We start from the raw sequence: 26,182 nt of genomic DNA, 5'->3' as shown, positions 1-26,182 counted from the left end.
CAGCATTGAATATACTTAACAACCCAGCCTTGACAGCTCTCTACAGCAAATTATTCCACAAACTCACTGTCTTCTGAAAGAAGATAAATAGACAAAGTCTTTTCCCTGGGATCAGGGAGTCCAGAACAAGAGGGCATAGGTTTAGGGTGAGAGGGCAAAGATATAAAAGAGACCTAAGGGGCAATGTTTTCACGCAGAGGGTGGAACGTGTATGGAATGAGCAGCCAGAGGAAGTGGTGGAGGCTGGTACAATTGCAACATTTAAGAGGCATTTGGATGGGTATATGAATAGGAAGGGTTTGGAGGGATATGGGCTGGGTGCTGGCAGGTGGGACTAGATTGGGTTGGGATATCCGGTCGGCGTGGACAGGTTGGACCGAAGGGTCTGTTTCCATGCTGTATATCTCTATGACTCTTAGAGTTTCCTCCTCACCTACCTTAAATGGACGAGGGTTGATTCTGAGATTATGCTCTCTGGTCAAAGACTGCCCTACAGTGATAAACAACTTATCTATATCTACCCTGTCAAGTTCCCTAACAACCTTATATGTTTCAATCAGATCATCTCTCATTCTTCTATATTTTAATGAGTACAATCTACTCAAAATTTCTTCTTAAGATAGACCATCCTATATATTAACTCTGCCTCATAAGACAAAACCTCCATACCTGTTATTGGTCTACTGAACCTTCTCTGGACTTTCTCCAATGTTATTATATCTTTCCTTGGACAAAAGGCCGAAAACTGTTCATAGTTTTCAAGCTGTAGTCTGGCTAGCTTCTTGCATAGTTTTACTAAACCTTCCTACATTTATATTCCATTCCCTTTGAAATAAAGGACAACATTCTGTTTGTCTTCCTTATTACCTGCTGAACTTAGATATTAGCTTTTTCTGATTCACAGACAAGAATTCTTAAATCTCTCTGCAGCTTTCTCCAATTAAGTAATATTCAGCTCTTCTGTTCTACCATCCAAAGCACACACAGTCATTCCTCCACATCTGCAAGGATTCCGTTCCTGACAGCCCCAGCGAATGCTAAGATTCGTGAGTGCAGAACTACTTTAAAAGTGGGTTATAGGGGATATGCGATTTTTGCCCTTGGTTGCTGATTTTTGTTTTTACATATTTGTTTGGTACAGATAGGTGAATTCATGATTCATTATTTTGCGGATACAGAGGATTTACTATAGCCTCACGTTACCCACATTATTTTCAATCTGCCAAGTTTTGGCCCATTTGCTTAATAGAATAGGATCCATACAAGGTGGAAACAGGCCATTTAGCCAAACAAGTCCACACCAATTCTCCAAAGAGCATCCCACCGAGACCCAGACTCCTTTGCCTATCCCTGTAACCCTGCATTTCTCATGGCTAACCTACATATCCCTGGACACAAGGCGATTTAGCATTGCCAAACCAGCTAACATTTTTGGACTGTGGGAGGAAACCAGAGCATCCGGAGGAAACCCGCATAGACACAGGGGAGAACATGCAAACTCCATACAGACAGTCCCCTGAGGCTGGAATTGAACCTGGCACTGTGACGCAACAGTGCTAACCACCGAGCCACTGTGCTGCCCCAGAAGTGAGGGGTTCATCCAACATTTATCTATATTACTCTGCAGACTCTTTGTGTCATCCTCACCATTTGATTTCAGACCTATTTCTGTGCCATTCACAAATTTGTCTACAGTACACAATACACCTTCTAAATAACTATGGCCTCAGCATTGGTCCCTGAAGCATGCCATTAGTTACATCTTTCAAATCTGAAAAGGACCCATTCATTCCAACTTTCTGTTTCCTGTTGTTAATCAAACCTCGATCCATGCTCAAACATTATCCCCAAAACTGAGGTCCTCATAAAATGTTCCGCATTCCATTTTATGTGTTGGGATACCAGGATTACACTTGCAGGGCATGTGTATCTATGGGTGCAACATTTTCCAGGATTATTTGGATGCTCATGTTTAGAAACAAATTTACAAGAAAGAATAAAATCATGAGTTCTCCAAATAATTTGTTCCATATCTGAATTCAAATCTAACAAATACCAATAAGATGCAAGTCCTCTCTGTCCACAGAGGTTGTGTGGGAAACTAGCTCCAACTGATCGTAAGACTGAGTACAACATTATTCAGTATTTAGTGCACGATAAAAATTTCACTGATACAGATCAGAGATAGCTGTTACAGGAAACAAACATAATTCTGCTGCAGTTGGGAGCTCTCCTAAACTTATACAAAGTAGAAGGTGTTTTACCTTCAATCAGTCCAGCCGAAATCAGAATAGATTCTGGATATTTATTTGCTATGATAATGGATTGTTATAAAACTTCTGCTTTTAAACCCAGATAAAAGTGTTCGCAGAAGATAATAGTAAAATAGGGCTGAGTCACTCTGTCTTCGACAAGGGGTAATCATGCCTGACAAATCCATTAGAATTCTTTGAGGTGGTAACAGAGGAAAGCTGGTGGACATGAACAATTTGGTTTCCAGAAGGGCTTTAACAAAGTGACCTGCGAAATAAGATATGAGCCCATGGTGTTAGGGACAAGGTATTGATCTGGATAGAGGATTGACTGAGTAACAGAAGGCAGAGAGTGGGAATAAAGAGGTCTTTTTCAGGATGGCAGCCGGTGATTAGTGGAGTTCTGCAGGGGTCCTTGTTGGAACTATAATGATTCGTGTTATACAATAACAATCTGGATGATGGAACTGAGGGCATTGTTGCTACAGTGCAGATGACATAGGATAGGTGGAGAGATAGATAATGTTGAGGTTGCAGGGAGGCTGCAGAAGGGCTTGGATTGGATAGGTGAGTGGGCAAAGAAATAGCAACGGAATACAATGGGAGAAAGTGTGAGGTTATACATTATGGCAGAAAGAATAAGGGTGCAGGCTATTTCTAAACTGGGAAAAGCTTCGTAAATCTGAAACACAAAGGGACTTAGGAATCCTAGTTCAGGATTCTCTTACGGTTAACATGCAAGTTCGGTAAGCATTCACTGCAGGGGGTCTAGAGTGCAAGAGCAGCAATGTACTGCTATTCAGAGGTATATTTCATTACTCACCAATTGCACTACAACGTAAATTGCACAACGATTCAGTTTCTCTAATCTATTCCAATTTAAGCATTAGCTGCAGTTTGCAAAACTACTTCAAAATTAACATTCCTCTTGCTGATGTTAGTTACAACACGAACAGTGTGTCAGAAGTTGACCTGTGACTCATGCAACAAGGATAAAAAAATTAAGAATAAAAAGACAAAAATTCATTACTAGCTTTGAAAAATTTTAGCTTAGAAGTTCTCACTACAAGCTAAAGATTTAAAAATGTTTAAAATTGAGTTTGGAACAGATTGCTAGTTAGCCAAATATCTCTTATGTAAGCAATTATCCAAATTCTCCAAACATGTCCGGCTAAATTTAATCCTGTATTTTATATATAATCTAATCCCAACCATTTTCTATTCATTGCAGTTTATTTCACTTCTCCTTCCACACGTCAGTCTTTTGCCTCAGTTCCTCTTCCCCATCGTTTCAACTTGACAAAAATGGGGGAAGGGAATTTCAATCAACTACTTATCAGATCTCTTCTTAAAAGATGCAGTTGCAATTAAGAGCAATGTGCTTGCTAAGTAAATACATAACCATGACCAAATAATCTTAGGCGAGCTGATTTGATGGGTTGAAAAAGTTTGTTGAAAATATACAAAGCAGCATTATTCAGGTCAAAATAGATAATACTAATTCTAATTAGTTGAAATAATAAACAATAATAGACAAGATTGATGCAATAGTTGATGTTAGATCTTATCTAACACATTCCAATGGGCTGATTGCAAGAGTAGAAAACAAGTTAATTTTCAACCCTACTGAGTTAATCATATTGGGTGTAATTATCAATATCAAATGACTTAAATAATAAAACTTCCAATAACTACAACTTCACCAATTTCCCCTTCACTTTTGGCACTAAAAGAAACCAGAGAAGCAACATTTCTTAGTCTCAACTCTGAAAACAGGCAGTAAAAATACACACAATTATAGGGAAGCAATGCCATAATGGTACTATCACTAGATTAGTAATTCCCATACTAATTCCCAGGCTACTATTCTAAGGACATGAACTCAAATTCCATAATGGTAGATCATAAAACTTTAATTCAATAAAGATCTAGAATATAACGATAGCCTAATGACAACCATGTAACCACTGGCAATTGTTATAAAAACTCAACTGGATCACTCGTGAACAAAATCTGCCATCATTACCTGATCTGGCCTACTTGTGATTCCAGACGCACAACAATGTGATTGACACTTAATTGCTGTTCTGAGCAGTTAGGAATGGATGATAAATGCTCATCCAACCAGTGACACCCACAACCCAAGAGTGAATTAAAAGAAGAGAATTCAGATCAGAAGTTGAATAGTGATCAGTCCTTAGACCACAGGGATTATTAGAGTACCCTTTTGAAGAAGGTCAAACCAAATACAACTTCCATCCAAATAAAAAAGTACCAATGCACTTCACAAAGGTGTATAGAAAGCAGATGCTTAGCCTGGAATGAAGAAATCAGCAGGAATTATCAAACATTTGTTCCATGAGCTGGCTGTTATGCAGATTTTAAAAGAGAAGCGAAGTAGAGAGTTGGAGAAATTTAGAAGGGAAAAATCATGCTGACAAAATCTGTGTTTCCTACAATGGGTTAACAGAAAAGGAAGATACTCAAGAGACTAAAAACTGAGAACCAAAGGAATATAACACTAACTGAAAGTATTGGGAAAGCATGGTGAGGTAATAGAAGATTTTAAAGAAAATCAGAAGGATTCTTACTTTAGGCTTTGGAGTTGAGGAGTCAAGATAAATTAACAAAGACTAGGTAGGTGAAAAAGACAGGATTCATAAGAGTCACAACAGGTGTAAAGATACAGACAAGTTGGAGTTTAAAGAGTTCAAGACAGTGGGACATTAACAAAAATAGTTTTGAAGTTGTCAAATTCAGAAGCAACAAAAAACAAGTGTGAAGGTTTCAGTGAAAGCTGTTGGAAGCTATTAAAATGAATGATTTGGAGGTGCTGGTGTTGGACTGGGGTGTACAAAGCTAAAAATCAAACAACACCAGGTTATAGTCCAACAGATTTATTTGGAAGCACTAGCTTTTGGAGTGCTGCTTCTTCATCAGGTGGTTGTGGATTATAACAATAATTTGAAACAAAGCCAAAACAGTTGTTTAAGGATAAGAAACCACTGACAGTATTAATGAGTGTGGGGTGAATAAATGCAGCAGTGAGTTGCATGATCAAGATTGAGTGTGAAGAGAATCAGAGGAGCAGAAGGTGGGTGTCAAACATGAGATGAAACTGGCAATCAAGGAAGAATATAGAAAGGATACAGAAGCTGCTGGCATGGTTTAAGATTGGTGATGACACTGGGGCAGGGAAAGGAATGTAAGATTTTTATTGTCACGTGTATTTTACAGTGAGAAAAACAGTAAAATACAATGAAAAGCTTTTCCACTGTTGCCACAAGCCAGAACTATTTTAAATAATTTTAAGAATAAGAATGAGAAGAAAAAGGAGATGGTTGCACAGCTAGCATTACCCAAGTTGGGCCACTGTTCAGTAAGGTTCCTAGATGAACTTCATTAGTCTTTTCTTGCCTATTTTTGATATGTTTGTAAGAAATGAGGGGCAGGTGGAGTAAAATAAAGTCAATAATCAATGTTTAACTGGTGACATCAGTTTTCCTTGACAGCCTATTCATGCTGCCCTGAACTTATCTGGTGTATTGAGCTCTACAGAAGGAGAAGGTTCCATTTTTCATCCCTGGTTTGTGAACAGGAAATAATTAGTGTATGATCAAGTTGTAGAAGTGAAGAAGGTCAAATAGAAGACTTTAGTGACATTACTATTCATTACAGCTTCCACAAGAAAATAAACAAGGTAGATAGAATCAGGCCAGGCTGCAAAATGTCATGCATCTAAACCAGCTTAATGTCAACTATCCGACCTTATGCATGAAAAACACCAACTGACAAGGTACAGGAGAGCTGTCAATGGGTGTGAATTTACACTCTAGCATGAATCACTGGAGGAGAGATGCAAACAGGACAAAATAGGGGGAAAAAACTATAGCTGCTCTATCACTTAAACTTAAAATGAATGGTATCACTAGAAACAATGACCTTAGGGGATATTTTTAATTCACTAGTGGAATTTGGGCATTGCTAGTTGGACCAATATTTATTGCTGATCATTTAGTTGCACTTGAGAAGGTAGTAGTTAGCTTCCTTCTTGAACTGCTGTGATCCATTTGTTAGGTCACACACAGTGCCATTAGGGAGTGAGTTCCAGAATTTTGACCCAGCAATATTGCCAACCAGGATGGTGAGTGGCTTGAAGGGAAATTTGTAGGTTGTCATGACCTATATATTAGCTGCACATGTCCTTTTATATGGTAGTGCGTGTGTGTTTAGAAGATGCTGTCTAAGAGCCTTGGTGAATTTCTGCAAAACATCAGGTGATGGTACATACTGTTGCTACCAATCATAGATGGTGGAAGGAGTGAATGTTTGTGCATGTTCTGTTGATCAAGCTTGCTGCTCTCTCCTGAACGGAGTCAAGCTTCTTGAGTGTTGTTGGAGCTGCACTAATTCAGGCAAAAGGGGATTATTCCATCACACTCTTGACATGTGTATTTGTAACTGGAAGCCTGTGGTCCAACAGTGCTGGGTCCCTTACTGTTAGCTGTGTTTATTAATGGTCTAGATAAAAGGTATTTTAAAAAATTCATTCATGGGATGAGGGTGTTGCTGGCTAGGCCAACATTTTTTGCCTTTCCCTAATTGCCCAGAGGGCAGTTAAGAGCCAATCACATTGCTGAGGGTCTGGAGTCACATGTAGGCCAGATAAGATAAGGATGGCAGTTCCCTGCTCTTAAGGACATTTGTGAAACAGATGGGGTTTTCCTAACAATTGGCAACGGATTCATGGTCATCATTAAACTCCAATTTTTTTAATTGAATTCAGCATGGCAGGATTCGAACATAGGTCCCCAGACCATTACCTGGGCCTCTCAATTAACAGTGATAATACCACTATGCATCACCTCCCCAAAAATGTAGGGAAAGCAGCATACTGAATTCAGCCATGATCATATTGAATGGCGGAGCAGGATCAATTGGCTGAATGGCCTACTCCTACTGCCATTTTCTGTGTTTGTGTAAATTTAGGAATATGATCCGTGAGTTTGTCAATAACACCAATATTGGTGACGTGGTCAATAGCAAGGAGTAAAGCCTTAGACCACAGGATGCCTTTGATGGGCTGAAAGTAGCAAATTGAATTTAATCCTGAAAAGAGATGATACATGTTTGGGAGGATTAACAAGGCAAGGGAGTACACAATGAACGGTAGGACCCCAGGAAGTACAGAGTATTGGAGGGACCTTGATGTGCAAGTCCATAGATCCAGGACAGGTAGATACATGGCTAAGAAAGCATATGGGATACTTGCCGTTATTAGTCAAGGCATTGTACAGAATAGCAAATGAGTTATTAAGAAACTGGTTATAACTATAGTTAGGTCACTGCTGGAGTACTGTGTACAGTTCTGGTCACTATACTATAGAGTCAATGTCATTGCACGAAAGAGAATGCAGAAGAAATTCATCAGAATGCCTTCTGGACTGAAGCAATTCAACAATGAACAGATTCTAGATAGGCTAGAGTTGTTTTCCCTAGGGCACAGACAATTGAAGGGGATCTGATTGAGGTATATGTCTTAGGTGCATTGGCAGGTAGATGGGGAGAAACCTTACCCCTTAGAAGTGGGGTCAATAACCGGGGGCACAGTTTTAAGGTGTAGAGTGGATTTGAGGAAAAGAGTTTTCACCCAGACTGTCATGAATATCTGGAAATCACTGTATAAAAGGATGGTTTGGGGGGTGGGGGGGTGGAGAGCACAGAAACAGGCCTGTAAGATTTAGTGGTTGCTAGCGTTGGTGGAAGAACTTAATACCAATTTGTATTTATATGTTTTGGCTGAGTGACACAAAATAAAGAGAAATGGTTTAAAAGTAGGTCAAATGGGACAAAAGGCCTCCTTTGACATTATAACAATTATATGATACTTTAATGTAATAAAATGTCCCAAAGAATTTCACAGTATTGTGGAACAAAATATGATACCAAGTCACAGAAGGACATATCAAGGCAAGTGACCAAAAACTTGGTCAAAGAGACAGACTTTAAGAAGTATAGGGGGTAAGCAAGGTGGATGGGTGGGGAACGGGTGACAAAATAGTGTAAGGAAGGAATTCCAGACCTTAGTTAAGCCAAAGGCACTTGATAAAATAGATCAATGGTAAAGCAATTAAAATTTAGACTGCTTAAGAGATAAGAACTTAAGGAGTGCTGGTATATTGGAAGATTGTAGGACTGAAGGAGGTTGCAAAATGGAGAGAAGCCAAATTACAAGGTGACTTTAAAGCCAAGATGAGAACTCTAAAATTGAGGTATTGTTAAACCAAGAGATTAGGGTGAAGGAAAAACTACAGGGTTTTTATAAAATATGAGGATCTGAAATGTGAATACATGCTGAGGTAACCAGTCTTGTCAGGACCAACCACTTAATACATGCTCTTACTAACTTAGGTGGCAAAAAAATGGCTTCTCAATGCAAATAATATGACAAAATGGCTTCTAGGCTGCAAATTAACAATTCTGTTTGAAGTTGCATAAAATGGCTTTTCACTCTGCTAAAACTGTATAATTGACTAACCACAGTCTGCTTCAACAAAGATTACCACACAATGCTTCCTTTACAGCACAGCAATAACTAGACTAGATAAGACACTACTGGCCATCCTAACTGACCTTCAAGTGCAGGTGGAAAACTCGGTTCGTGAGATAAAAATGGCTTGAGTGTTGGAAAACAAAGTTGGTTCCCAGGATATATCATTGGGTTGAGTTGGTGTCAATAAAACCATTCTGTTAATTGATTGGTAATTGTCTTAATGTATTATATAATTATGGCCTGTACCTCTCTTTAAGAAAAGAATAAAAATGTCTTTGTTTTAAGCTATGTGCGCAGCTCCTCTGAGGAACACGGAAGTGTTTAAGCTCTGTGTTTCTGGATGATCTGTGCCCGGCCGTATGAAAAATAAAGTGCGAAGTCTTAATGGACCAGACCCACTGCAAGTTTTTATTGACTGATCACGGAACAGAAAGACCCCCCCCCCCGGGGGTCCAGATCTTCAAATACATTAAGGACAAAAGGGTAACTAGGGAGAGAATAGGGCCCCTTAAAGATCAGTTAGGCAGTCTATGTATGGAGCTGCAGAAGATACTAAACAAGTATTTTGCATCAGTGTTTGCTGTGGAGAAGGACATGGAAGACATAGAATGTGGGCAAATAGATGGTGACATCTTGAAAAATGCCCATATCACAAAGGAGGAGGTGCTGGATGTCTTGAAATGCATACAAGTGGATAAATCCAGGACCTGATCAGGTGTACCCTAGAACTCTGTGGGAAGCTAGGGAAGTGATTGCTGGGCCCCTTATTGAGATACTTGTACCATCGATAGTCACAGGTGAGGTGTCGGAAGACTGGAGGTTGGCTAATGTGGTGCCAGTATTTAGGAAAGGTGGTAAGAAAAAGTCAGGGAACCATAGAATGGTGAGCCTGACATCGGTGGTGGGCAAATTGTTGGAGGGAATCCTGAGAGATGGGACTCACATGTATTTGGAAAGGCAAGGACTGATTAGGGACAGGCAGCGTGGCTTTGTGAGTGAGAAATCATGTCTCACAAACTTGATTGAGTTGTTTGAAGAAATAACAAAGACGATTGATGAGGGCAGAATGGTACACGTGATCTATAGGGATTTCAGTAAGGCGTTTAACAAGGTTCCTCATGGGAGACTAGTTAGCAAGGTTAGCTCTCATGGATTACAGGGAGAGCTAACCATTTGGATACAAAACTGGCTTGAAGGTAGAAGAAAGAGGGTGGTGGTGGAGGGCTGCTTTTCAGACTGTGACCAGTGGTGTGTCACAAGGATTGTCACTCATATAAATGATTTGGGTGTGAACATAGAAGGTATAGTTCGTAAGTTTGCAGATGACACCAAAATTGGAGGTGTACTGGACAGCGAAGAACGTTATCTCAGATTACAACAGGATCTTGATCAGATGGGCCAATGGGCTGAAGAGTGGTAGATGGAGTTTAATTTAGATAAAGGCAAGGTGCTGCATTTTAAAAAAAGAAAATCGGAGCAGGACTTATACACTTAATGGCAAGGTCCTGGGGAGTGTTGCTGAACAAAGAGACCTTGGAGTGCAGGTTCGTTGTTCCTTGAATATAGAGTCGCAGGTAGACAGGATAGTGAAGGTAGCATTTGGTATGCTTTTCTTTATTGGTCAGAATATTGAGCAGAGGAGTTGCGAGGTCATGTTGTGGCTGTGCAGGACATTGGTTAGGCCACTGTTGGAATATTGCGTGCAATTCTGGTCTCCATCCTATCGGAAAGATGTTGTGAAGCTTGAAAGGGTTCAAAAAAGATTTACAAGGATGTTGCCAGGGTTGGAGAGGCCAAATAGGCTGGGGCTGTTTTCCCTGGAGTGTCAGCGGCTGAGGGGTGACCTTATTGAGGTTTATAAAATCATAAGGGGCATGGATAGGATAACTAGACAAGGTCTTTTCCCTGGGATGGGAGAGTCCAGAACTAGAGGGCATTGGTTCAGTGTGAGAGGGGAAAGATATAAAAGGGACCCAAAGGGCAGCTTTTTCATGCAGAGGGTGGTGCATGTATGGAATGAGCTGCCAGAGGAAGTGGTGGAGGCTAGTACAATTACAGCATTTAAAAGGCAGCTGGATAGGTATTATTAGGAAGGGTTTAGGGGGATATGGACCAAGTGCTGGAAAATGGGACTAGATTAGGTTAGGGTATCTGGTCGGCATAGACGAGTTTGACCAAAGCATCTGTTTCTGCATTGTACATCTCTATGACTCTAAAGTAGGTCAGCAAGTGCAGGAGTGATGAGTGAAGGACATTGATGCAAACTAGAACACAGGCAACATAGTCTGAAATTATCTCAAGTTTGTGGAGGGTAGATTATGGGAAGCCAGCTAGGAGTGACTTTGAATAGACAAGTCTAAAGGAAATAAAGCCATAGATGTGAATTTAAGTAATCTATAACTGAGGAAGGGACGATGGATGATGTTACAGAAGTTGGAATAGGTAGTTTTAGTGAGTCACATTGAGAATTATGTGGCTGAAAGATAATGTTGCGGTAAAATATGATACAGAAGTTTCAAAACACCTAGTTCTGTTTGAGACAATTAAAAGGGAGGGGAGCTTGAGACAGGGATTGGTGATAACATCTGTAATCTCAATATTTAATTGAAGGTCATTTCTGCCCAAGCCGTATTGGATGGCAGATAAACAGTAGGACAATTTAAAGCAGAGTGGAGGAGTCAAGTGAGATGGTGTGAGACAGAACTGGGTGCCATAAGTGTAAATGTAGAAAAAGAGGTGCTTTTGAATGATTTCAAGGAGGGATATTATGTATATCAGAAATAGCAGGGGCCTAAGGATGGATCCTTGAGGGACACCAGAGGCAACTGCATGAGTATGGGAGACAAGCTACCAGTAATAATTTCGTAGCCATAATTAGATGAATAAGAATGGAGCCACATAAGTACAGTTCCACTCAGCTGGACAACAATGGAGAAAGGCTGAAAATGGTCGGCATGAAGGGGTTGGACTGAAGGGTCTGTTTCCATGCTGTACATCTCTATGACTCTCTTACTCTATAACTATTTAAAAGCTGCTGATAAGTTCAAGAGGATGAAAATTTGCTTTCATCATCCTGGATAACACTTTTCATAGGATACATAATCTAGCTCATCAACCTTACCCATAATTCTATATGTAGTTAATCAAAGGTTTCGGACTATTTTCACAAACAGAAATAAAGCTTAGATTAAGTTTTACTGTTTTACACACAAAAATGTGAGTTTGAAGCAGAGGGAAGGCAAACAAGCTCCTTGAGCTTGCCCTGTCATTTGATAAGATCACTGCTGTCTAATATTGCTCCAACCCCATTGTCCTGTCTCCCTTGACAATGAAGAATCTAACTCTGCTTTAAAAATATTCAAATGGTTCAGCTGCTTGGTGCATTGTCACCAGATATTTTTATAAGTAAATTGAAGATTCAACAACACTATTTGTTTTAAACATGCAGAGTGCATGCATTTCAAACCTACTGATCATTGAAATTATGGAAATGCTGAAGTGTCAATTTAGAAAACAGAATTCATGCAGATTTGCTAAGAAATCGATGAATGCAGTGTATCTGGTGAGTGTGAGTATTTAATAGGACAAAAATATTTTACTGTATTGTACATCACATACAAAGTTAACAAAAGTTATTTAGGAAGTTGAATCATAGTCCAAGAGAGAAGAAAGCAAGGCCAGAAACTTCCATTTCAAAGCCATTAGTGGAAACTTTGCCAAACAAGGTAAAATAGTGCAGTTGATTGGAAAAGAGGGTATGTGCATAGCAAGCGTTGCATCTTACCTTACATTTTAAAGAGACAAAGTCCTTCTCTATCCATGTGATTTCTGATTTTGCCTAGATTAAGTCACAAAATAAATTATATGCAATGTAGATATTTGCACACTATTTAAACAATCCACATTTTTCTAACATTCGGGGTGACATAGTGGTTAGCACTGTTGCCAGGGACCCGTGATCGATTTCACGCTTGGGCAACTGTCTGAGTGGAGTTTGCACATTCTCCCTGTTTCTGAATAGGTTTCTTCTGGGTGCTCCAGTTTCCTCCCACAGTGCAAAGATGTGCAGGTTAAATTGTTTGGCCATGTTAAATTGGCCATGGTATCCAGGGATGTGTAGCGTAGGTGGATTAGCTGTGGGAAATGCAGGACTTTAGGTTGGGGGGCTGGGTCTCGGTGGGATGTTCTTAGGAGGGTCTGTATGGACTCGATGGGCTTAACAGCCTACTTCCACAATATAGGGGTTCTATGTTCCTGACTGTCATTAAAAATTAAGATGCAATCTCATCTGGGAGGATCCTAATTTAGCTTTACAATCCCTGCAACTCCATATATTTTTCTCTTTGCTTGTTGATAGTACCAGAAGCTTGCTTCATATGCCACACTGTTCAGTTTCCACTTGGTTTCTCCATATCGAATATAAATTAATTTCACAGTCTAATTTAATTATACACTCATTAAACTGGAACTAAGAAATAAAAGGTAACTGCTGGATGAGGCACTTGGATTTATTTTCACTTTGACCAGTTTACTACAACATGTGGTCCCATGAATTTACAAGTGAAGCAGTAACATGAGGGCACTACTAATTTGATGAATTATTGAAGCAATTGCTGCAAAAATAGACTGTAATGAAAATTTCTGAATCTCCTCACCAATTTTCTCTTCACTGGGAACTATAAACCCATGGTGCACTGTAATTCCTTGAGCATCATCAGTCAATTATGTTGCAAATACAGCCATTTGTTAAACACCAGACTATATCTTAAATGTGGGCAAAATAGTTAACAATACACATATCACAGGAGTTGCTGATTAGTAGAACAAAGCCTGATTGGTTTTACCATTCCAAGTCTAGAAATGGTGGCTCAGTGGTTAGCACTGCTGCCTCACAGCACCATGGACCTGGGTTTGATTCCAGCCTTGGGTGACTGTCTGTGGGGAGTTTGTACATTCTCCCAGTGTCTGCGTGGATTTCCTCCAGGTGCACCAATTTCCTCCCACAATCCAAAGATGTGCAGGTTAGGTGAACTGGTCATGCTAAATTGCCCACAGTGTTCAGGGACGTGTAGGTTAGGTGCACTAGTCAGGGGTAAGTATAGAGTAATGGGTTTGGGTGGGAGACTCTTTGGAGGATCGGTGTGGACTTGTTGGGCTGAAGGGCTTGTTTCCACACTGTAGGAATTCTAAACAAAAAGTGCTGAAGGTAATTGTAGCCCCAGCTAAATTAACTCAGCACAAACTGGTGGTTAAAATTATTACCATATTCTTCAATGCAGTTCAGAACTTTCTTCGGTAAGGCTTGCACCAACACAATCATTAATGAAGTTATAAAAATTATTTTGAGAGTGGCTGCATCTTACACACATTTTAGAACATGAGATGAAGCAGAGGCTTAGGTAATTTCATCAGGATGGAAGGCCTTAACTGAAAAACTGTCAATTCATCAGGATTAACCCTCTAGAATCTCCTGCTAAACAAGAGAAAAAGAGAGAGACAACAAAAATGCTCAAGAAAGATATGTCTGCACCTTTCAAGCTCCTGTCACATGATCAAACTATTCTTCTCAAGAGTGAGAAGGAAACAACCACAGGAGCCAAAACTGAGTAATTCTCCTCCAGGTTACAACTGATTACTTAACACAATCAAAAGCTAACAACTTGCCTCTTGTAACTTGGATTTACTGCCAAACAGTGCCTTCAGCATATTGTATCAACTAGTGACCGCTAGCCATGTCCACAATGTAGCTGCAGTAAAATTACACAAACTAGACTTCAGTTTCTTATTCAAAGTCTTCTGCAATTTCCGGGTAAAAACCACAACCGTCACTCATAATGTACACTACCAATTCAAAAACTAAGTACTAGTTCCTTCATTGAACTACTAATTCTAACTAAACTACTATGGCCTGCAAGCTTGATTTTACACTTCAAGAATCAAAAGTTTCTAACCAATCAATAAAGTCCTTTTGAGGAAACCTGAAACTATCTCGCTGCAATTACTATTTTGAAGAAGGGGTGGTGGAGGATAGATAATATTTTTGGCTTGTAACTAATTTTTAATTTGTATATTTCTTGGATATTGCTAGAACTTGCAGAATTCAATATAAATGCTATAAGAATTCTCAAAAAAATTGATAAACTGTAAGACTATAAGTCCATAAATTAGAAGATGAAGGGCTTTTGCCCGAAACATCGATTTTCCTGCTCCTCGGATGCTGCCTGACATGCTGTGCTTTTCCAGCACCACTCTAATCGAGTCATAAATTAGAAAACAGAGTTAGGCCATTCGGCCCATTGAGTTGCTCTGCCACTCATTCATTACTGACATGTTTCTCAACTCTATTCTCCTGCCCTCATCCCATAACCTTTGATCCCTTTACTAATCAAGAAACTAACTACCTCTGTCAAAAATCATTCCATGAGTTGGCCTCCATAGCCTTTTGCAGTAAAGAGTTCCACAGATTCACCACCCTCTGGCTGAAGAAATTCCTCCTCATCTCATATCTAAGGGGTCGTTCCTTCCCTCCAAGGTTGTGTTTTTCGGTCTTAGTCTCTCCTACTAAAGGAAACATTTTCTCTGAGTCCACTCTCTCCAGGCCTCTCATGTTCTGTGCATTTCAAAGAGATTTCTCCTCATCCTTCTAAACTCCATCGAGTAAAGACTCAGAGTCCTCAACCACTTCTCATATGACAAGTCCTTCATCCCTAGGATCATTTTCTGACACCCACAAACACCAGCCCATCCTTCTTTAAATATGGGGCCCAAAATGTTTACAATATTCTAAATGCAATCTGACTGAAGCCTCTTAAAGCTTCAACGGTACATCTCTGCTCTTGTATTCCAGCCCTCTCAAAATGAATTCTAACATTACATTTGCTCTCATAATTGTCAACTGAATCTGCATGTTAAGCTTAAGAGAATCCTGAAGTAGGACTCACAAGTTCCTTTGTGCTTCAGATTTCTGCAGTCTTTCTGTATTTAGAAAAGTCTACACTTCTATTTTATCTGCCAAAGTGCAAAAATCTCACACCTTTCCACACTGTATTCAATCCGTCACCACTTTGCCCACTCTCAGCCTGTCCAAGTCTTTCTGCAACCTTCCCACTTCCTCAACACATCACCAAATCCAGAATGGCCTGTTCCCCTGGGTTCTACTACAAGAAAAAACTTTCTTGTAGATATTCTAAGAATTCCTCTTTTTGGGATCTGCTACCTACCTGATCTTCCTAGTCCATCTGCATATCAAAGTTCCCCATGATTACTGTAATCGTGCCTTTCTTACATGCCTGCCCTTGACAAAGCCAAGCTGACTCAGCCCTATTTTACCTTGCACTTCCAAGTACTCCACAATCTTATCCTCAATAATGGACTCTAAAGTTTTACCAACTACTAAGGTCAGGCTAACCAGCCTATAAGTTTCCTGTCTTCTGTCTCCATCCCTTCGTAAATAATGGTGTTGCAATGGCATTTTCCATTCCTCTGGGATGCTCCTTGACTCCAGTGCGCCCTAAAAGATCACCACCAATGGCTCTACAATCTCCTTAGCTATCTTTTTCAGACCCCTGGGGTGTAGTCTTTCTGGTCTGGGTATGTATCCACCTTCAGACTTTTCAGCTTCCCCAGGACCTTCTACTTAGTGATGACCACTGACTGACCTCCTACTTCTGACTATCTTGAAGGTTTGGTATGCTACTGGTATCTTCCACTGTAAAGAATGATGCAAGTAACTATTCAGCTCCGCCGTCATTTCTTTGCTTCCCGTTCTGAGTTCATCAATCTAATTTTGCAACATCCAATATGCACTCTTACCTCTGTCTTACCTTTTATATATCTAAAAACTTTTATCTTTTGTATATCTTAAAAATCTATTGCAATTTATTTTATATTACTGGCTAGCTTAGCCTCAATATTTCATCTTCTCCCCAATTTATTGCTCTTTTAGCTGGTTCTCTGCTGGTCTTTAAGACTTCCCAATCCTCTGGCTTCCTACTAATCCTCAGCACATTTTATGCTTTTTCTTTTGCTTTTATGCTGTCCTGACTTCACTTGTCAGTTACCCATGGTTAAATGTCTTCTCCTTAGAATGTTTCTTCTCCCTTGTGATTGCTACTCTACAATCTTCCCTGCTAGATTCTCCTTTGAGTCAAGTCTGGCCAGCTCCTCCTTCATGTCTTTGTAGTTACCCTTACTCAATCGTAATGCATCTGATACATCCAAATCAAGCTTCTCCCTTTCAAACTGCAGGTGAATTTTATCATAGTGTGGCCATTGCTTCCTTGGGGATCCTTCAAGCTTTCTAATCAAGAAAGCTCTGCCTCATTACACATCACCAAAACAAGGCTGACTTATTCCCTATACTGGATGAGTGGTGCTGGAAGAGCACAGCAGTTCAGGCAGCATCCTACGAGCAGTGGATTTCACTGCTCGTTGGATGCTGCCTGAACTGCTGTGCTCTTCCAGCACCACTCATCCAGTATTTGGTTTTCAGCATCTGCAGACATTGTTTTTACCTGGCTTATTCCCTAGTGGACTCTCTCACAAGTTGCTTCTAAAACTTCTCGTAGACATTCTACAAATTCCTTTTCTTGGGGATCTGCTAGCTACCTGATGTTCCCAGTTCACCTGCATATTGAAGTCCCCCATGATTTTTGTTATCCTCCTCTCTTACATGCCTTTCTATCTCCCAATATATTTTCTGTTAGGAGGCCTTTTCTTAACTCCCATCAAGGTCTTCTTCCTTTGCAGTTCTCAACTCTACCCAATTCTGTGCTACTGGATCCCATATCACTTCCTGCTATTGATTTAACTTCACTTCTAATTAACAAGGCAACCCCGGACCCTCTGCCCATTTGTCTATCATTTTGTTAGGACACAGATCCTTGGATATTTAATTCCCAGCCCTGATTCCCTTACTACCACGTCTCTGTGATGCCCATAACATCGTACCCACCAATTTCAATCACCCACCAATTTCAATCAGAGCTACAAGTTCATTTATCTTGTTTCATATAATGTGCGCAGTTAAGTACAACACCCTCAGTCCTACACTGTCTGCCTTCTTTCTCATAATTGGCCCCTGATCTGCTGTGTCTGAAATTACATTCCTTACCCTTTCCATGCTTTCTGTCCAATTACTTGTTCTGGAAACTTTCATAAACTCTTTTGAGCCTTCCACCCTTTAAATAATCTTATAGTGCTTGTGACCACCTATCACTGATGTTTTCCAGCTCAAATGGACACCATCTTCATTGCTACTGAGGAGCTTTTACACCAAAGTAGGAAATATAACTGTCCTCCAACTACTATGTACAGCATTGAGAATTTTGTAATTAGGTCTTACTTTCATCAGAACTCCAGAGATATCCACACATCATAAAATTGAAATGGCTGTTGTCGTGTAACCCTAACACATGAAAACCAAGAGAGCTGTACAATATATGTCAGCACATTAAAATGCCTCATCGTGTTCAGTAGTCTTAACTTCCCCTAGTAAAATAAAACAGCAGGAAAGGAAGTTGCAACACTTGAAGAATCACTGCTGCGCCACAGCCATTTTCAGTAAACCAATATACCAAATACAACTATTGTGATAATTCTTCAAACACAATTCCTTTATCATGTTTCAATAATCGTGACTAATTTGTCCCATCAATATCAGATTTAACAAAAGACTATCATTATTTTATTTTTCCATTAAATCTTTATTCACAAATTCTATTACTTACTATTTCATAGCCAAATGAAGCTTTCATAATCTTGAAGTGCAGGCATTTCTGCTTCTTAAGTTAACCATGTACAGTTGGCTACACAATAAGTCTGAACCTCAAATGTTAGCAACTAAGAGAAAACACTCACCTTAAAAATAGGTGATACCCCATCTCAGCAGTGTTTGTTTATGGGGTTCAGAAAGCATGCTGCTCACCCAGTGTGCACTGAATGCAATACTTGTGAACCATGCAATATCCACAGAAAATATTACATATTTCTTGAGGAAAAAAATAGAGCTCTCACCTAACAGAATCATCTTATGGAAGTTTCCACATCATCGAGGCACAGAAAAAAAAAACACTCTGTTATGTAAAACAAAAACTTCAATAAATGTAATACATTTAAAGTTAATGCCAATTGTTCAGAAGCCACTAAGGGACCCAATCCATTATTCCAAATTCTTGAAGCTATCATTTCAACTTCTTTAAGCTGTCATTCACTCAGATAAATGGAAAACCTATTATGCTGAAAGCCAGAAGCCCCAGAAACTTAGTAAAGCATTAACAATGTCCAAACTCAAAACAGTCTTTGGAAGGAAAGAACAGCCTGTGCTCATTTCAATATCAATATGCCTGACAATTCAATGAAAGGTTAGATTTCTTCCAAGAGTCAAAGCTATTTTTAACCCCTTAAATCACAGTTTAAAAGGTGACAGCATGGGCTGATAGGCCATTTTGTCACATTTTTCACTACAACATTAGGCTATTTGACATAAGAACAAAAGTAGGCCATTCAGCCCATCAAATCTGCTCCATCATTCAACGAGATCACGGTTAGCCTGAAAAATGTCAACTTCACTTTGATGCCATTTTCCCAAAAGACTTGAATCTCTTACTAACCAAAAAATCTGTCCATTTCAGCCTTGAGTATACCAATAGCACAGCATCAACATCCCTCTGCAGTAAAGATTCACTACCCTCTGAGAAAAGAAATTCTTCCTCATCTCTAACAAACCTGGCTTTCAGTACACTCACTTTCTTCATCCAAGTCATTAACACATATATTGTCGCCCCAGCACTCATCCTGTGGCACCTTACTAGTTACACATTGCCATCCTGTTATTCCAACTCTCTATCTTCTATGAGTTATACAATCCTCTATCCATGCTAATGTATTACCACCTAACCTTCCACCCTTATCTTTTTAAGTAGCCTAACATATGGTACCATATCAAATGCCTTCTTAAATTCCAAATAAATAACATCCACTGCTTCCCCTTTATCTATGCTGTTACCTCCTCAAAAATTCTAATAAATTTGATAGGCATGCTTTCTCCTTCATGAAGTTCATGCTAACTCTGCTACATTGTGATTTCTAAATGCTCTGCTATTACACCCTTTCCAATAGACTCTAGCATATTTTCTCAATTACACACATTAAACCAACCGGACTGCTTGTTTTATGCCTCCTTTCCTTTTCAGATAAAGGTATTATACTGGCATTTCCAGGGAATCTTTTACTCTGACTACTCTGATATCATGTATTAATCCTGCCTCATACATATCACCAGATCCAAAATAGCCTGATCCCTGGTTAGATCCACAGCATATGGTTCTTGGAAAGTGTCCCAAATACAGTCTATGAATTCTTTGTCATGGCTGCCTCTGACAATCTGACTATCCCAATCTACATAAAAACAAAGTCACCCATGATTAATGTATTGGCTTTGTTACATGCCCTTATTATCTCCTAACTTATTCTCTGTCTCACCATATTGTGTGACATAGTGGCTCAGTAGTTAGCATTGCTGCCTCACAGGGCCAGAGACACAGGTTCAATTCTACTCTCTGGCACATTCTCCTTGTGTCTGTGTGTGTTTCCAACTGGTGCTCTGGTTACTTCCAACAGTCCAAAGATATACAGGTTGGGTGGATTGGCCATGCTAAATTTCCCATAGTGCCCAGAGATTTGCAGGCTAGGTGGATTAGTGATGGAAAATGCAGGGTTACAGTAATGTGCTACGGGGGTGGGTCTGGGTGAGATGCTCTTTGGAGTGTCAGTGTGCCGAATGGCCAGTTTCTATACTGTTGGGATTCTATATCAATACTGCTACCTTATCCTCAAGATTACCCTTGCCAATGGTTTCTTCCCCTTTTTATTTCTTTTATTTCTTACTTCCACCCATATGGATATAACATTTTCAATCCAAGATAATTTCTTGCTATTGTACTTATCCCATCATATACTGGCAATACTACACCAAAACCTTTCCTCCACCTGTCTTTTTGAAAAGTCAGATACTCCAAATATTTAGTTCTTGACATAGATCTCCTTGTAACCACGTCTCCTTAATGGCTATATATTCATTCATCTGTATATGCAGTTAATTCATTTATTTTGTTCTAAACCACTACGCATTTTAAAGGAAAGAGCCATTAATTTTGCCATTATACTCCTTTGACCTTATTTACTGCTGTTTTTCAATGTTTATATACCCTGTGCTTTCCCTGAAGTGGCACAGTGTCTGCAACTTGGATACCTCAACTCAGATCTGATGTTCCTCAAGCTGCAAACACTTACTACAGATGTGCTTGCTATGGGTAGTATTCTCCAAATAGCTGCCCTGTACCTTTCACTGTGCAAGCCTACGTTTCCCCTTTCTCAATCCCTCCCTTGTTTCTAATTAGTGCAAAGCCTCTCCACAACCTTAGTTTTTGATTTGACCCAACATAATGCAAATGAAGCACATCCCTCCAGAACATTCCTCCCTTCTATCCCAGTCCTGATATTTGTGCCCCACAAACTGAAACCCAATCCATCCACACCAATCTTTGAGCAACACACTTATTGACTTTATTTACCTTATGCCAGTTTACCCATAGATTAGCTGTTACCTTGGATGTACATTTTAATTAGGTCCTAATTGTTCAAAAGTCTTCAGGAAGCCTTCTTTTTTGTCCTAACAATGTCATTGGTAGGAATATTGGCAACAATTACTGAATCTCTCTCCTCCCTCTCTAAGTTTCTCTCCCAACTTGAATGGCTTCCTGTACCAAGCTGCTGTGGTCAGTTCTCTCATCCTCCCTGCAACGGGGCAGCACGGTGGCTCAGTAGTTAGCACTGCTGTCTCACAGCGCTAGGGACCTGGGTTCAATTCCAGCCTCGGGTGACTGTCTGTGTGGAGTTTGCACATTCCCCCCTCTGCCTGTGTGGATTTCCTCTGGGTGCTCCGGTTTCCTTCCATAATCCAAAGATGTGCAGGTTAGGTGAATTGGCCATGCTAAATTGCCCATAGTGTTAGGTGCATTAGTCAGAGGGAAATGGGTCTGGGTGCGTTACTCTCTGGAGGATTGGTGTGGACTTGTTGGGCTGAATGGCCTGTTTCCACACTGTAGGGAATCTAATCTAATTTCATTTGTCCCATTTGTGGGGTATAAGTATCTGGACTGGAATAATAGGGAGCTGTTCTGAACGGATAGGCTTCACCGCAACAATGCAGGGACCAGAGTTCTGGAAAATCAAGTAACCAGGGCTGTGGAGAGGGCTTTAAACTAATTAGAAGCAAAAGATGTTTGGCTGCACAACTTACAAGAGCAGGGATCAAGACTCAGTTGTAACTTGCTGGGTCCTTATTTCTGCCTCACCTGTAGCTACACCCTCCTGTCCCTAATCACAGACCAATTTTGAATTCCCAGTCTGAGGGGTGTGATCACCACCTGCAGCAAAGTGTCCGGGTAACTTTCCTCTTCCCTGATGTGGTGCTACTGAAATGTCAGTAATTCAGATACCAACTCCTCAACCCAGATCTGAATTTCCTCAAGCTGCAAACACTTCCTACAGATGTGTTCACTCTGGATCATATTGGTGTCCAGCAGCTTCCATCACCTTTACTCGCTGAGCCTTCAGAATCACCCTGATATCCACATAATTAACAGTGGTGAGAGTTTTAAACCAAATAGTGTGTGGGGGTGGAGAGTTCAAACGTAGCAATATGTGGTATATCAAAGCGTAGGGACAAGGTGTGAGAGGAAAACAGTAGCATGAAAAACTAGGGTCAGAGAATAGCAAGAAGGGACAGTGAGAAAAATAGCTAACATAACTGGGCCTCCAACAGCAGGTGGTGAAAATGATGCAGAAACTGAAAAAGAGAACTGAGCCATTCACCAGGACTTCCACCAGCAGGTGGTGACAGTGAGGCAGGGCAGCTGAAGCAGGCAAACGGACTCTTGCTTTAAAAAGGTGTCTTTGATGGAACAAAGTCTGATGGGAAGGAGAAACAGATATAAGATTCCTCAGCCCAGTATGACTCAATGGTTTGTTCCATATACATAGAGATATACTTACTTGTTTATTTTTAATTTCTCTTTCTATTTGTAATGGCCTGATGTCTGTGGAATTGAAAAGAATTGAATTTATTGTCACTTGTACCGAGGCACAGTGAAAAGCTTTGTCTTGCAAGCAATACAGACAGAACACAGAGTTAAAAGGCATAGATAAGTATATAATAGGTAAACAGTGGCAAAAACCAAAACACAGGTACAGGTGAATGCTAAGAGTTTGTAAGTCCATTCAGTATTCTAACAACTGTAGGGTAGAAACTGTGTCGAAACTGGCTGGTGCATGTGTTCAGGCTTCTGTACCTTCTCCCCAATGGTAGAGGTTGTAGAAAAGCATTGCCGGGATGGGATGGATCTTTGAGAATGCTAGCGGCCTTAACTTGCCAGTGGGCCTGATAGATGGATTCTACAGATGCGAGGTTAGCTTTTGTGATTGTTCGGCCAAGTTCACCACTCTCTGTAACTTGAAAGGTACAGTTGCCATTGGGCCTTCTGTGTATTCAAATCTAATGTTACATTTATAATATAGTCAACAGGAGTCTACAGCACAGGCATCAAGATATAGTGGATGAGGTTCAACAGTAACTGGCCACAATCATGTGAATGGTGTAAGAGTTGAAACTGACAGTGTCAATAGGGAGTGTGAAGCTATTCCAGGAACAGTGGAAGTTCAGGTGCCGTCAGAGGAAAACAGACCTTTAGGCCAAATTTGGGCAGTGTTTATATGAGTTCCCTTTATGCTACAAAAGAAGGAAGCTACTTTAGATTGAAAACTGTACTTGCTGATGAGTGGGAAATTGGACAGATTCATGACAAGAGTGGAAATACCAATAATCCTGCGATTGAGATGGATGGAGGACACAGCTAGTTATAGCAGCCAGGAGCCTCAAAGTGAGTGAGGAGGTGATCTTATAGAGTCATACAGCATGGAGACAGAACCTTTGGTTCAACATGTCAAACACAATCCCAAACCAAACTAGTCCCACCTGCCTGGTTCTGGCCCATATCCCTCCAAAACTTTCTTATTCACGTATCTATCCAAATGTCTTTTAAGGTTGTACCTGAACCCACATCCACCACTTTCTCTGGAAGTTCATGCCACACATGAACCACTCTCTGTAAAAAAAATTGTCACTAGTGTCTTCTTTAATTTTTTTTACCTCTCACCTTAAGAATAGGTCCTTTAGTCTTGAAATCCCCCACCCAAGGGAAAAGACACCTGTCATTCACCTGATCTATACCCCTCATTATTTTAGAAATTTCTATAAGGTCACCTCTCAGCCTCCTATGCTCTAGTGTAAAATGTCCCAGCCTATCCAGTCACTCTTTATCATTCAAACCCTCCATTCCTGGCAATGTCCTGGTAAATCTCTTCTGATCCCTCTCCAGCTTAATAATATCCTTCCTATAACGGTGACTAGAATTGGATATAGTAGTCCAGAAGAGACCTCACCAACATTCTGTACAGTCTCAACATGACGTCCCAACTCCTATATTCAAAAGTCTGAGCAATGAAGGCAAGCATACAAAATGCCCTCTTAACTACCTTATCTATATATGATGCAAATTTCAAAGAATTATGTACATGAACCCCAAGGTCTCTCTGTTCTACAACACTAACAAAGGCGCTACTTTTAACTGTATAAGCCATGATTCTGTTTGTTTTTTCCAAAATGTAATATCTCACATTTATCCAAATTAAACTCCATTTTCTACTCTTCAGCCCATTGACCCAATTGATCAAGATCTCTTTGCAATCTTAGATAACCTTCATCACTGTCCACTATACCACCAATCTTGTTGTCATCCACAAACTTACTAACCAAACTTTCTATATTCTCATCCAAATCATTTATATAAATGACAAACAAAAGTGGACCCAGCACCAATCCTTGTGAAACACCGCTGGTCATAGGTCCCCAGTCTGAAAAATAATTGACTAAGGACAGGGTAATAAAGCTTCATTAACACTGCTCTCATCCTCTCTGATCTTTTTCCCATTACACACAAGGCTAAAATGTTTTCCGAAAATTAATTTTTAGTGGCTAATTTAGTTTGTTGCATGTCTTCAGTAACATTAGTAGCTTATCATTTAAATAAGCGATGACATTTTTAAACCAACATGTGCCAAGTTGCATTTAAAAACCACAGAATAAACACTTAAATAGTGAACAGTTATACTGTTTGCTGCTGTAGCTACTCTTGCCAAAAGATCTGTTGTCGTGGTATGACACACTTGTTCATCTTGCGCCATCCTCATTATCACTGAGTACATTTCCCGAATTTGACATCATAATGTTCATAATATATGAGTGTAATATTTATACATTTATTCGTCATATCAGATTCAAGCAGTCAAAAGATTGAAAATAAAGAAGTGCTTTTGCCCTAAAGTAAAAGGATTTGTTTTACATGGGTGACGCAGCCCTAAGAAACATAAAAGTGACATATGTTCATTAAACTCTAAAATGATTGTTACAATAAGTGAGAATGCTGAGTATTTTTATGAATGTTAATAAATGCATAAATAGGTAATGTCAAATCTCATATGGTCGGGGTCAAATACTGATCTAACACAATATTTCAATACAAATGAAAATAGAAAAAAAACCAGGAAAAGGATGTTTGGAAATTATACTAAAAATAGGACTGCATGGTTATTCCATGAGGCAAAGCAACACTGCGCCTAATAAATATGGATCTTCCTATGCCAAATTTGGTTAAAGATCCTACATTCATGAGTCTGGGTAGGGAACTGAGCCAGAATTGCCCTGACATCATCACCAACAGACCTTAACTGCTATGTAGTTGTCATGAATTACGTATTCTTCATTAATGCTCATTTTCCTGTTTAACCTTGGTCTTTCTTCCTCATTTCATAAAACTTCTTAATAATGAAAAGTGGCACATCTACATCCCAAATCTCACCAACTTGCAAGTAGATCATTGTTGGTTTCATGACTATTCAAAAACTTTAGAAAGAGAAGGCGATGATGCAACAAACAATAATTCCAAGTTTAAAGGATAACACGCACAAAGATAATGTTTATTATATGGAACTAAATTGCCTCATTCATAATTGATAATACAATATATTATCAGACCGATTGAACCAATATTGACTTTTGTAAAATATCCAGGAAACTCATCATGCTAACCACAACATGCACTATTTCTATTTTCATCAATATAATACCTTTTAAGGTCTGTGCTAGATACCGTTTCCATCTACAAGTGTCTCAGTTCCTTTGGAAAAATGGTCTACCATTCACAAATGTAATTTCCTGGCAAGCAATGTCTGCAGTTGCATGCCACCAAATGACTGGGCA

The 26,182-nt window shown here is 39.8% G+C and overlaps 1 protein-coding gene across 6 annotated transcripts in view; it reads right to left on the bottom strand.

Moving 5' to 3' along the window:
• rps6ka1 (ribosomal protein S6 kinase a, polypeptide 1) overlaps positions 1–26,182 on the bottom strand; it is a 209,648-nt gene that overhangs the window by 102,533 nt on the left and 80,933 nt on the right. For 3 of the 6 annotated variants that reach the window (XM_072548211.1, XM_072548212.1, XM_072548215.1), the window contains exon 3: positions 12,590–12,643. The exons of 1 other annotated variant lie outside the window; for it this stretch is intronic. In XM_072548211.1, the coding sequence (XP_072404312.1) occupies positions 12,590–12,643 (54 nt within the window). Of the gene's footprint in view, positions 1–12,589; positions 12,644–14,469; positions 14,553–26,182 lie in introns of those variants that run through there. 2 more of the 6 variants (XM_072548214.1, XM_072548216.1) reach the window with 2 other exon arrangements.

This window comes from Chiloscyllium punctatum, chromosome 27 (assembly GCF_047496795.1).
Source record: "Chiloscyllium punctatum isolate Juve2018m chromosome 27, sChiPun1.3, whole genome shotgun sequence".
NCBI lineage: Eukaryota > Metazoa > Chordata > Chondrichthyes > Orectolobiformes > Hemiscylliidae > Chiloscyllium > Chiloscyllium punctatum.
This window is presented reverse-complemented; position numbering and strand designations above follow the sequence as displayed.